This window comes from Balaenoptera borealis (genome assembly GCF_965194805.1).
Source record: "Balaenoptera borealis genome assembly, chromosome: 7".
Taxonomy (NCBI): domain Eukaryota; kingdom Metazoa; phylum Chordata; class Mammalia; order Artiodactyla; family Balaenopteridae; genus Balaenoptera; species Balaenoptera borealis.
This window is the reverse complement of record NC_138864.1, coordinates 61,881,372-61,894,277: the sequence shown is the minus strand read 5'-3', so window position 1 is coordinate 61,894,277 and position 12,906 is coordinate 61,881,372. Positions and strand designations below refer to the sequence as shown.

The 12,906-nt window shown below is 37.2% G+C and overlaps 1 protein-coding gene across 3 annotated transcripts in view; it reads right to left on the bottom strand.

Moving 5' to 3' along the window:
* The window catches only part of DGKB (diacylglycerol kinase beta), a 943,764-nt gene that overhangs the window by 632,174 nt on the left and 298,684 nt on the right, over nucleotides 1-12,906 (bottom strand). For all 3 annotated transcript variants that reach the window (XM_082398294.1, XM_082398295.1, XM_082398296.1), the window contains one exon: nucleotides 10,831-11,090. In XM_082398294.1, the coding sequence (XP_082254420.1) occupies nucleotides 10,831-10,900 (70 nt within the window). In that variant the 5' untranslated portion in view covers nucleotides 10,901-11,090. The remainder of the gene's footprint in view (nucleotides 1-10,830; nucleotides 11,091-12,906) is intronic.

Genomic DNA, 12,906 nt, shown 5'->3' with positions numbered 1-12,906 from the left:
ATAACAATGAAAGTAACAGTTAACTTACATATGGTAGTTTGCATTTTACAAAGCATTTCCACACATATTATTTTGAGTCTTACAACATTCTTGTGAGTAGGTTTTATTATTTTCTTAATTACACAGTAGAAAAAATTGAACTTTAGAAAGGTTATGTAACTTGCTAGCGGCCAAACCTAATACATTAAGTAAATAAACAGTAGAGAAGTACTTAAGAAAACTGAATAAAACCAAAACAAAAATCTAGATTTGGCCATAAGCTCAGAATCTTTCAGCACCAAGTTTTTCCCTTTATATGCTGCCTCCCTTGTTCCCTATAAACATGTCTTTTTCTCCTATGTGAAAGAACAAAATCCCTCTTTTTATTCTATTAACTTTAGATGTGATCCTTCCTCTTTTTTTTTTTTTTTCACGGCTAAGATTCTATCATGAGTAGCTTATGTATTCTCTCTGCCTCTCTTCCTTTCCACTCAGTTAATATCTTTACTTTCTCCCAATGACTGTATGTCGATAGACAATGTTTTACTAATGCCATTCACAGATCCATATTTTATGACAGTTGCTGAATTCTTCAATCTTGACCTCAGTGTTTATACACATGTCCATGTGCACACATACATGCTCAGACACAAATACGTACCTACACCAACACATCCTTCCAATTCTTCCCTAATGTGTCACTTTCTTTCATGCCTCAGCACATGCTCTGCTATCTAATTGGAGTTTCTCTGCTTTTTTAAACCCCATTCAATACTTTCAATTAAAATTACAATTCCACTCCCCTTTCAATACCTATCCACACGAAGACGAGTTAAAAGCTCTTGGAGAGTCTTTCATAGATTTTGGTTCAAGATAGTGACATAGGAGGCTCCTGAACTCACCTCCTCCAGTGGACACACCAAATCTACAGCTACATATGGAATAATTCGCTCTGAAAGAACTCCATAAACTAGGTGAACGTGAACGACCCCTACGCATAGGGCAAACAAGAAAAAACCAACATCAAAATAGGTAGGAGAGGCTGAGGCACAAGCTTGCCATGAACCCCGCCCCTACTGTGGTGACACACAACCAGGAGGGAACTCACAACTCCCAGCTTCTCCCTGAGGAGCCAGGGGTTTGAACCCCACATATGGTGCCCCGACTTTGAATACTTCCACCTGAGAGATGGGCCCCGAAAACATCTAGCTTTGAAAGCCAGTGGGGCTTGTGTCTAAGAGACCCACAAGGCTATAGGGAACTGAGAAACTGTTCTTCACAGGCTCAGGCGGACTCCCTGTGGCTAAGCCCCCAGGTCCAGTGCAGAGGAAGCAGGTTAAAATCTGTAATGCTCAAATTTCTAAATGAGAATATATTATGTATTGCTTATCAGATGTCTGTACATAGAGAGATATAGATACAGGTATATATTAATGTGATCAACACCACAGGGAGGACATCATGGAGTGATACAGAATTTTAAATGAGTAAAATGGTTTCTTCCAGGAGAAAGTATGCAACATTTTGGGTAGGAGAGATGTCCAGTCTTTCCATTAAAAAGGACTATTTGCTTATCTTAAAGGCTGTGGCCTGAGGAGCAAGTACCTAATTTAATACACATCTAGGGGCTGACTGCAATACTCTCCAGAGGCAGGCACCACGTTTTTGCTCTCTCTCTCCCTGCCTCACTCCAGGTTGCTTAATATACCAGAAAGGAGCTTACACAGAGGTCTGGTGCCCCAGCTTTTGCAGCTGGGCCCAGGGGATGCATCCCTTGATTAATTGGCTCTGGTGGCCAGTGGGGTTTATGTTCTGGGGTCCCACAAGCCTGTAACAGAGAATCCGTTCTTAACTGTCTGATCCCCAGGGCACAGCGCAGAGGCTACAGACTGAAACACCCAGTGTCTCAGAGGAAGATGCCTATTTGCATATCATGTACCAACAGGTACCTGAAAGGGTGCTCTACATCACTCATCATCAAGAAAATGCCAGTCAAAATCACAATAGGGGACTTCCCTGGTGGCGCAGTGGTTAAGAATCTGCCTGCCAATGCAGGGCACATGGGTTCAAGCCCTGGTCCGGGAAGATCCCACATGCCGCCGAGCAACTAAGCCCATGTGCCATAACTACTGAGTCTGCACTCTAGAGCCCACGAGCCACAGCTACTGAAGCCCACGAGCCTAGAGCCCACGCTCCGCAACAAGAGAAGCCTCCGCAATGAGACGCCGCACACCGCAACAAAGAGTAGCCCCCGCTCGCTGCAACTAGAGAAAGCCCATGTGCAGCAACAAAGATCCAATGCAGCCAAAAATAAAATAAATAAATAAATAAATAAAAATTTTAAAAAATCACGATAACACTTCACACCTGTCAGAATGGCTATCCTCAAAAAGATAAAAGATAACAAGTATTGGCAAGGATATGTACAAGAACCTTGTACACTGCCGATGGAAATGTAAATTGGTGCAGCCACTATGGAAAACAGTATGGAGGGTTTTCCAAAATTTAAAAATAGAACTACCATATTTTCCAGCAATTCCACTTCTGGGTATATACCTGAAAGAAATAAAATCAATATCCTGAAGAGATATCTGCACCTTCATTTTCATTGCCGCATTTTTTACAGTAGCCAAGACATGGAAACAACCTAAGTGTCTGTAGACAAATAAATGGTAAAAATAATGGTAAAGACAGATAAATGGTATATAATTTACATATTTTATATATAATTTTCTTTACCACTTATATATATATAACCTACCCATTAGAAAGAAGGACATCCTGCCATTTGTGACAACAACATGGGTAGACCTTGAGGGCATTATGTTAAGTGAAATAAGTCAGAAAACAGAAAGACAAATACTGTAAAATCTCACTTACATGGGGAATCTTACAAAATTTAACTTACAACGAACAAAATGGTGGTTTCCCAAGGCAAGGGGCAGGGGGTGAAATGGGTAAAGGTGTTCCAAAGGTACAAACCTCCAGTATAAGTATAGCAGAACACAGTGACTATAGTTAACAATGCTGTATTGTATATTTGAAAGTTGCTAAGAGAGTGCATCTTAAAAGTTCTCATCTCAAGAAAAAAAATTTTACCTGTGTGGTGATGGATGTTAATTAAATTTATTGTGGTAATCATTTGCAATACATATCAAATCATTATGTTGTACACCTAAAACAACGTTTTCTGTCAATTGTACCTCAATTAAAAAGAATCTTGCATATATAATATCCGGAGTAAGTATTTCACTGCTTTCTCATCGTTTGCCATGATATTTGTCTCTCTGAATAGACTAAGCTCTTTGATTGAAAGAACTATGATATTCATTTCTGTATTATCTAGAACCAAGCATAATGCCTAAGAGTGAAAGGTACTCAATACTGTTGGGTGAATAATGACCAGCGAGTAAAATTAAGTCCGTCTAAGTCTGCATACTCATATTTGTGTGTGTGTGTGTGTGTGTGGATATGTGTGTGTGTGGCACGTCCTGCTATAATGTGGGTGGTGGTATCTAAGGAAACTTCTAGCAAATAACAACCTTTAATCTACAGCTGAATTAAGGATGAAGTACATAATTTAATCTGTATGAATCTTTGTGATAACTTTTGTTACAACTTGTCATACTAATATTAGTAATAAAAACAAGAGTAATTATTTATAGGTGGGGAGCACTATCCTCATTTTGTAAGATGAAGAAACAAGCTTAAAGGGATTGTGATGACTTGCTTAATGTTCCAAGGTAAATAGTAGGTTATATTTTATTTGTGTGATACTGTCCACATTAGTAGTTTTCACCAAATAGTTCAGTCTCCCCTGATGCTGGACAGACAGAAGGAATGCATTTCTCTACTCCCTTGAAGTTAGATGTGGTCATGTGGATTGCTTTGGCCAAAGAAGCGTAAGCAAAACATTATCAGGGAGAAGCCTTAAGAGCTAGCACCCAATGCACAAAGTCTATTTCTCTCTGTCACAGCATCTGCCAATTTTAAAGTTGATGACTGCTCCATCAGACTGGGACTTGATCAAGGATAATGTGAAATTAAACCATTTGCTGATTCAGATTTGGAAATGTAATAGGAGCAAGAAATAAACTTCTGTTTTGTTAAGCCACTGAGATTTTGTGAATTTTTCAATCATAGTCTAATTTGGTCCACTTTGACCAAAATACTTCACAGAAGTCCTAACTTCACTACTAAAGTTTGTTTGACCATAAATCTTAATTTAAGGTTTTGGGGCAAGTTTGAAACGTTGAAAAAGATGTTTAAAAATCATTGAAAATGATATATTTTTAGGATACTAAAATAATGGAAACTTAGACATTCATAGTTATTACTTTCTTTTACTACTGCAGATTTAGGTATTGAAAAACTTAAGGTATATGGACCCAGAGAAGCCACCAACAGGAAATTCAGTCTGAAGCAGTACAACAAATAGAAACTGGAGCCAGAGATGAGGCGAAAGAGATTATGCAGCCAACATAACATTCCAGAAATAAAATCTGGGTCACAGCCAGGAACTGCTGAGCTAATCAGTGTGAAATCAGAAGAAACAGGGTCGGAAATGACAGACATGTATTATCTAAAATAGAGTCACAGATCCTGATTTCAGACAAGTGTCAGGGCAAAGTCAAGACATTCCACATAAGTAGTATAACTGAGTAGTCATAAATCAAAGAACAAAAAGTCCTCATTTGATATTAAACCACCACAGTCACCACCATCATGAGCCTCATCAAAACAATAATTGAGTCCTGAGCACTTTACAGGCCTCTTCACACTTCATCATCATTGCAATCCTAGGACAACGGTGAAGAAAACGAGGTGCACATCACAGCACTGGAACTCAAACCCAGTCTAATCTAACAACAAATTAGGTGTTCTCAGCCGCTATGTTAATTGACTCTGTGCCATTTATTCTTCTGTCTTGTACAAAGAGAGTAATTAAGTGGCTTGGCCTTCCAAAATAGAGTCAATGTACAATAACAAAGGGCCTAGAACAAACGTAAGCGCTAATCCCAGTGGGACAAATTAGAAAGAGGGCTAATATGTGATCTAAATTTGCTTAACAATAAATTGAATATGCACAGGGGAGGAGGTCTAGTCTCTCCCTCCAGTTTCCTTAACCCATCATGTATGGATCAAGCAAAAAATACATCTCCAAGACACAGATCATCATGCTAGAGGGTGGGGTTTCCTGGGAGAGGAAAGCTACTTAAAATGGCCAAGCACTTTACCAAATTTTTTATTATAATTGCTTCCTGAGTTTATTCTCCTCTCTTTTCCCTCCTATGTTTTTCAAAAGGAAGAGTGAAGGAGGGTCCAGAGACGGGAGAAAAGCAGCGTGGGTAGAATGATGAAAACTGCTCACGGAGGTTGACACAGCATCCCCGCCATGTAGCAGGATAAGGGAGCAGAAAGGTGTTCTGGGGCCAAAGCCATAGTTAGAAGCTTTGTTTCTTTGCTTTGTCCTGTGTACAAAAGCCCTTTGAGAGATGGCTGTGGCTGATGGAGATAAGAGGACCTGAATCCTGGGTTCCAGATTCCCCTATTTTAGAAACATGATTAACAATCTGTTTATTAACAAAGTGATCTCTGTAAGAAATATAAATGAATTACTACTGTTTTGATCTTTGTTATTGCTTATTGTGCCATAGCAATAGGCCAGGCAATCTGCCTGACGGAGATCATCTGCCACCTCTAAGGCTGATTGTGAGTATTCAATGAATTAATATTTGTATATTATTTAGAATAGGGTACTAAAAATTGATTATTTATGATAATGATGATTACTGTCTCATTAAATCCTACAACACTGTGAGGTGGAATTCTACTTTACAAGGTGAGGAAGCTGAGGCACAGGTAGTACATGTAACCTTCCCAAGGTCCCAAGGCTAGTAAGTTGAATTTGGGGCTGCGGTTCAACACTGTCGAATATTAGTTTGCTTACAAAGCCTGTGCTCTTTCCACTAAGCCACATCACATGCCTCGCTTCAATGGAAGAAACTGTACACTAGGTCCAAATATTAGGCATGCTGGTCCTTACCGAAAAGAACAAGTCATCAAATAATTCTGCAACTCTCTACAATGCCAGCTGCTATAAACAGTATGAAATTTATGAGAGTTTGGAAGTGTTCCCACCGTAATAACACAGTATTTTTCAAAAATAATGTACACGCTATATAACACGCTTTGTATATAGCAAATAAAAAGCTAATCCTAAGTGACAATACATGGGCAGATAATGAATCGCTTGGAAATACTGTGTAGATTTTACATAGAAAATATTGTTATCCATGAAAAGATTCCAGGAAGCAACGACAAACTAATAATGTGATAAGCTCAATTCTCTACACGGCAGGAGAGAGAGCTGTCCATCTTATCACAACAGTTTGGATGACTTTTTATGAAGAGTGGAAAAGAAAAGTATACCCCTCTCCCACATATCAATGGAAATGCTCCCCACAGAGTGACTCAGCCTGAAACCCTAAACAGGAGCATGGGCTCAGCATGCTGTAGGCAGCCACAGCAGGCTTCACATTAGCTGCCTTCAGCATCTGTGGGGACAACACAGATCCCAGGCTGCCAACAGCACCAGAAGCTTCTACCTTGTGGGAAGAATGTGGTCTTACAGCAGAGAAAAAGACATTGGCTCTTAATGCTCTAAAATGCAGCACTTTTTAACTTGATCATCAACAATATATTCGAACAGCCAACATAACACACTCACTCCCTCTCTATTAAAATAATAATCGTAAACAGTTATATAACTTGCAACTCACCAGGCACTGTTCTCATTACTTGACATATATTAACTCATTCAATTTAATCCTTACAACATTCGACATATTTATTATTTTTCCCATTTTACAAGTATGAAAATGGGGACACAGAGAGGTTATATAACTTTTGAAAGTCAGACATCTAAAATATGGTAGGACCAGGATTTGAACACAGCTGTTTGATGTGCTAGCTGCCTAGCCAGGAATGCTGTGCCAACGTCACTATTTTTTCCCCCAATTAATTATGAGGAAAGCCTAGAAACTGAAACAACATGTATAGTTACAGGGTGTAATGGACTAAAATTTGTGTCTCCCCTAATGCATATGTTGAAAACTTACCTCACAATATGAGGGATCTTTGAGAGGTAAATAGAATTAGATGAGGTTCTTAGGGTAGAACCCTGATGAACTGAATTAGTGCCCTTATAAGAATCCCAGGAGAGCTTGCTGCTCTTCTCTTGTTCCTTCCACCATGTGAGAATACAAGAAGTTGGCAGTTTGCAGCCCAGAAGAGGACCTTTACCAGAATCCATGCTCGCACCCTAATCTCAAACTTCCAGCCTCCAGAACTATGAGAAATAATTTTCTATTGTTTATAAATCACCCAGTCTATGGTACTTCGTTATAGCAGCCTAAACAGAATACGACACGATATACTGTGGCAATCGTGGAGAGAACTCAACATCAGATAACTTGAGAAAAAGATCTTTATGGTATCATCGATGTCCAACATTGAATGATTTGGTTTTGTGGGGCAGGGGTTTCATGAACTCATTCATCTCAACCAAGAATTCGACGACCCCACCCCATTCCCCAAAAGCGTATAGAACACTTATTTGAAATATATCACATATAATCTTAGCATGCTGCAAATTTAAACTTAAATTAATAACTTTTTAAAAATTTAGTCATTTAATACATATAAACAATTTCTTATTGAAAGTTACAAAACAATTAAAATCTGATATATCACTTTTCTAATAGACTACAGAGGGATGTCACTTTGCCAACACTGCATTGAAACATGAAAACTCTGATCCTTAAATGCTGCTGATAAACTGATCACATGTACTGAATAGCATGGAAAATATACCAGTTTTATAATCTTCAGGATAATAAGTTTGTCTCCTGTTATGTTTTGACAATGGCAATTTATTATACAAAGATCCATCCTAATCATAATATTCTTTGCTATTTAATTATACAGGAAACTTCTTAGAGGATTCAGTCTAACACTCTTCATTGTTGTCTTGGTTATTTAAAAAAGAGTAGCAAGTCTAATGATCATGGAATCAGCACTATTTATTTCCTTCACAGTTAATATGTCTTCTCATAAGATCCATTTTAATAATGTTCTTATACTCACTGTGTCACTACTCACTACCAATTTATTGAATGCCCATTAATCTTTGTCTCAAGAGGTTAGAACTTTTACATTTATGACAATTTTTATTACCACTTGTCTTAGGTATTTCTGCAAATCTATTACTAAATCAAGCATTTTAATGATATAATTAAATGTACCTCCATATTCCTTAGCCAATAAAATAAAAGTAGCAGCCTGTAATAATATATTTATTACTTTAGTACTAAATTCTGTTTATCAGTTCAAATACAATTTGAATATCTGAGCAAAAGTTATTGCAAATAATAATTTAGCTATCATGGCAATAATTTATCTATTTTATACTAGTGCCTCCACAGGCATGTTTCCTGTAAGTACCTAAACACTGGAAAATATATTTTAATAATCCAGCTAAATTCAGCATAATCTAAACCAAACCATTATGTTTCTTTTACTTGGGAGATTATGTCACCAAATTCCCCTGTCCTCCAAGTCAAATTTTTAGAGCTAAATTTTAGAACTCTGTCTCTTTCTGCCTCTCTCTCTCTCTCTCTCTCTCAATTCTTGTATTTTATTATTGCCCAAGTTCTTTTCCACTAGTTTTAATGATGTAATATTTGAATCTATGCTTTTCTGGTCATCTTTCTCCATCCACGTTTTTTAGTCTATTCCAGTAGCCCACTGGCCTAATTTCAATCTCTTTGCCACATATACTACTTTCGTATTTGTAAATTAAGCTTCTTGGAGCATAGCATTGTTCATGACGCCTTACGCTTAACATTCTACAATTACTCTTCACTGCCTAACTCAAGTTGAGCATTGTATATTTAAATTCCACCTCATTTTTATAGCCTTACCTCCACTTACTCCCTTAATTTGTAGTGTGGCTAAATGTAGCTCATCTCACTTCCTCAAATATATGCTAAATTTTTCTTTTAATTTATACCATTTTTTCTGCATTTACCATGAATCTATTTTTAAGATTCATTTCAAATTCTACTTCTTCCATGAAGCCTTCCCTTTTTCCATCTCTAGCTGCATACTATTGCCCTACAGATCCCTAAACTTTGCTTGTAGCGCTTAGATATTTCACCTAGATATCGTTTATCCTAGAGTTGTTTATCCATTAGTTTCTAGCCTTCATTAAACTGTAATTTCCAAAAAGGGAGGGTCATATCTGTTCATATTTGCATCTCCTACAGTGCCAAGCAGAATACTCTCCCTAAAGAAGATGTTCAGAAATATTTACTTAATTATTGGATATATCACAACAGTAAAGAGCATACAGAAATTACAAAACATAGGTAAATCATTTTTTAGTCAGTTTAGAAATCACTGAGTATAAACATGCAGACAAGAATTCAGCCATTCTGGGATAAATTGTCTTCATGGGATAAGTAGATGAATTGTGCTTTCAGTGGCTCAAAACAGTTTTTCAGTATAAGCACCACATTTTGATGTCAACAATTTCTGATCCTCCCCTCCATTTGATAGTTGCTGTATTTTTATCATTATTGATGGAGAAAACTTACAGGTTACATGGGTTTGCATCTTCCTTACAAATACCCACCAGCACTCTGATAACCTCACCCAGAACACTTCAGCTCTCCAGTTAGGAAAAGTCTGGAAAACCTATGAAATTGGCCTCTTCAGATGATATACATTGTTTACTAATGTTCCTGACTTATACTATGTACCCCGTAAATGTGAGTGTTATTATTCACTCACATATCTATTTCTTATTATTCCAATCCTCCATTTGAGTTTAATCCTTTTCTCTGCCTCTTCATAATATGATTCAATTCACTCCTGACACTTCTCTCCTACATGCCCCAATTCTCTGCATAAGCATCTCCAGCTGTTCCAGTTTTTGCCTCTTTCACTATTGCGTGCTATTGGTTCTTTTTTTGCTTTCCGCTTCTTGCATTTTATTCTCTAACACTCACCATTCTTATTACATTCCCTGCATATTATTTTTTCTCTACTCATCGTGCTCCCAGCCTTTTGCTCCCTCCTATTTATTAGTTGCTTCATTTTCTCTCTTCAATACCTTGACACAGTTGCTACCCATATTTATTGCTGAAACTCAATTTGTGACACGGATGTATTTTTGAAAATCCATGGTAAGAACAATAAATAAATACAATTTTACTGTATATGTGTAAAGAAGCTTACCATATTTAAAAATTGCATACTATAAAGTGAATCACCATGGCCTATCTTTTGTATCAATACACACACTAAACAACATGGTGTAAGATCCTACACCTTCTTTCTTTTACAACCTCTAATTTCAATGCCATGATGTATCTATGACTCCCTACTCCCAATCTTTTTGAAATGTTATGCAGGAAAAAAAAAAATCTCACTTTTCCCCTTACTTCTGCTTATCCTTCTTCTTGGTTACAGACTCACCAGTCTCCATTCTCCCAAACTATCTTATCCTTTGCTTCACATCTCGTACAGCGGGAGTGTTTCCAAGTTCACTTTTGCATCTAAAGTTCTAGTTCTTTTTCTTCGAGATCTAATGTTCGATTTAAGTTTACCTTTTCCTTTTTCTCATGCCAAACTGGTAGTCTCAAGTTCACTTACTTGAAAACACAAAAGACACACCTGTATTTATCCCAATGCTGAACGGGATTTATAATCTGTTTTGGTAAGTAAATAATAACGTTGTTTAGCGCAAATACCAAGTCAAATCATATTATCAATATGAATACTTACATTCAGCATATTTCTGAAGCTGGGAAAATTCTGAGGGGCTGAGATGGGCCCATTTTTCCTGGTTTGTCATGGTGGTGGTGAGAAGATCTCTTACATACCAGGTGAGAAATTCTTTATTCAGATGTTTGGCAGAATTTATGCTTCAAAGTTTCCACATGGCATGTTTCATTATAAAATATCTCAAGCTTTCAAAATATGCAGTCTGTCAACATAAGACCACTGTGGATATGGGTTTGTAGTTTCAATAAGGTATTAAAGCACTGCAGAAAGAAAAAGAAAGATTGAAAGATTAGTATCATTAAACAAAGAAAAGAATTGACAAGTTATAGAATGTTAAAGATTTTTAATCCCTAAATAATATATTTCAGTTATTCTATTTTGCATAATAATCTTTAATTGCTCACTCCAATGGCATTTTATACACATTTTCTAACACCAAATCATAGAAGAAATATGATTAAAAATACAGTGTGAAGAAAATTTTATAAGGTCTAGTTTCATACAAGTAGACTTTTACTTTGTTCGGTTTTTTAAACTCCACATTCCAAGAGCAAAGAAGGGTGTCATTTTTATCAATCTAAACTTATCAATTTTTTAATATCTAAACAAATGTTATATTTAGACCCAGATTATTAAATGAAGCTAAAGAAGCTCTAAAGTTCCTTAAATATACAGTCTGGGGCTTCCCTGGTGGCGCAGTGGTTGAGAATCCTCCTGCCAATGCAGGGGACATGGGTTCGAGCCCTGGTCTGGGAGGATCCCACATGCCGCGGACCAACTGGGCCCGTGTGCCACAACTACTGAGCCTGCGCGTCTGGAGCCTGTGCTCCGCAACAAGAGAGGCCGCGACAGTGAGAGGCCGGCGCACTGCGATGAAGAGTGGCCCCCACTTGCCACAACTAGAGAAAGCCTTCGCACAGAAACGAAGACCCAACACAGCCATAAATAAATAAATAAATAAATAAATAAATAAATAAATAAATAAATAAATAAAATACAGTCTGCTAGTCTACTAGCTTTCCAACAATGGTTTGGAATGGTCATCAGTGGTAGCACATATATTTGCAATTATGCAAATAAATTTGGGCAGATTATATAAATTGTTTTTTTTTCCCTAACAATTAAAAAAATAATAATTTTAATTTTACCATCTGTAAAAATCTCAATAAAATTTACCAAATTAAAGCAATTCCAAATGTCTGACAGACTTTCATAATGATAGTAGATGGAACTACTGTGAATCATGCTTAAAAATAAACCCCTAGGTTGTCATGGACCTACATTCACTGCTACATCTATAAAGGCAAACAAAATGAAAAACCGTCTGGTTTCAACTTTTTATCAGAGACAGTAATCAATTGCTCAGTAACCAAGCAGACTGGCACTGTAATCATCATAGAAACTAAAATATTTAGAAACAATTACTTAGATAATTTATGAAATTAAATGACTGGAAGGATTATGTATATAGATGTCATTACCTAAAGGCACGGTACCTGTATTTGGCATTAGTGCCTGACCTTTTTTCGACATCTATTTACTGTTCTCTATCAATCCCACAACCTCACTGTCATATTCTGTCATCTTATCCTTAAGAAAAAAAAACAAAAAAACTCTTCTTGTTGGTCTCATCTCTTCAGGGTTCCTGCAATCAGTTTTACAAGGTGGTAGTTGGCTTTTAAAATGGAAAAAAATGCAGATACTGATGCACTAACAGAGGCTAAATTGCTAGGTGTTTTTTCCTCCCAGGGGATGCTCTTACATCACAACCATGACTTTGTGGAAGCAACACAAACTAAAAGGAATAAGAACATGTGATGGATATTTCTTTGTGCTTTCCACCCAGTTTCTTCCTGCTGATTTCATCCTTCACATGGATTTCATCCTAATTCTTTGCTTCTCTCCAGTTACATGCCATTTTGGTGGGACTATAAAACAAGGTGTTCCGTTCTCTCCTATCCAAAGGGAGACAGATGATTCGGTCACATTTTGATCATTAGACTCCATCTCATGGGGCTTTAAATGTTGAGTGGAGTTATTCAAGCACAGTGTGAAAATAGCTCTGGTCTAAACGAT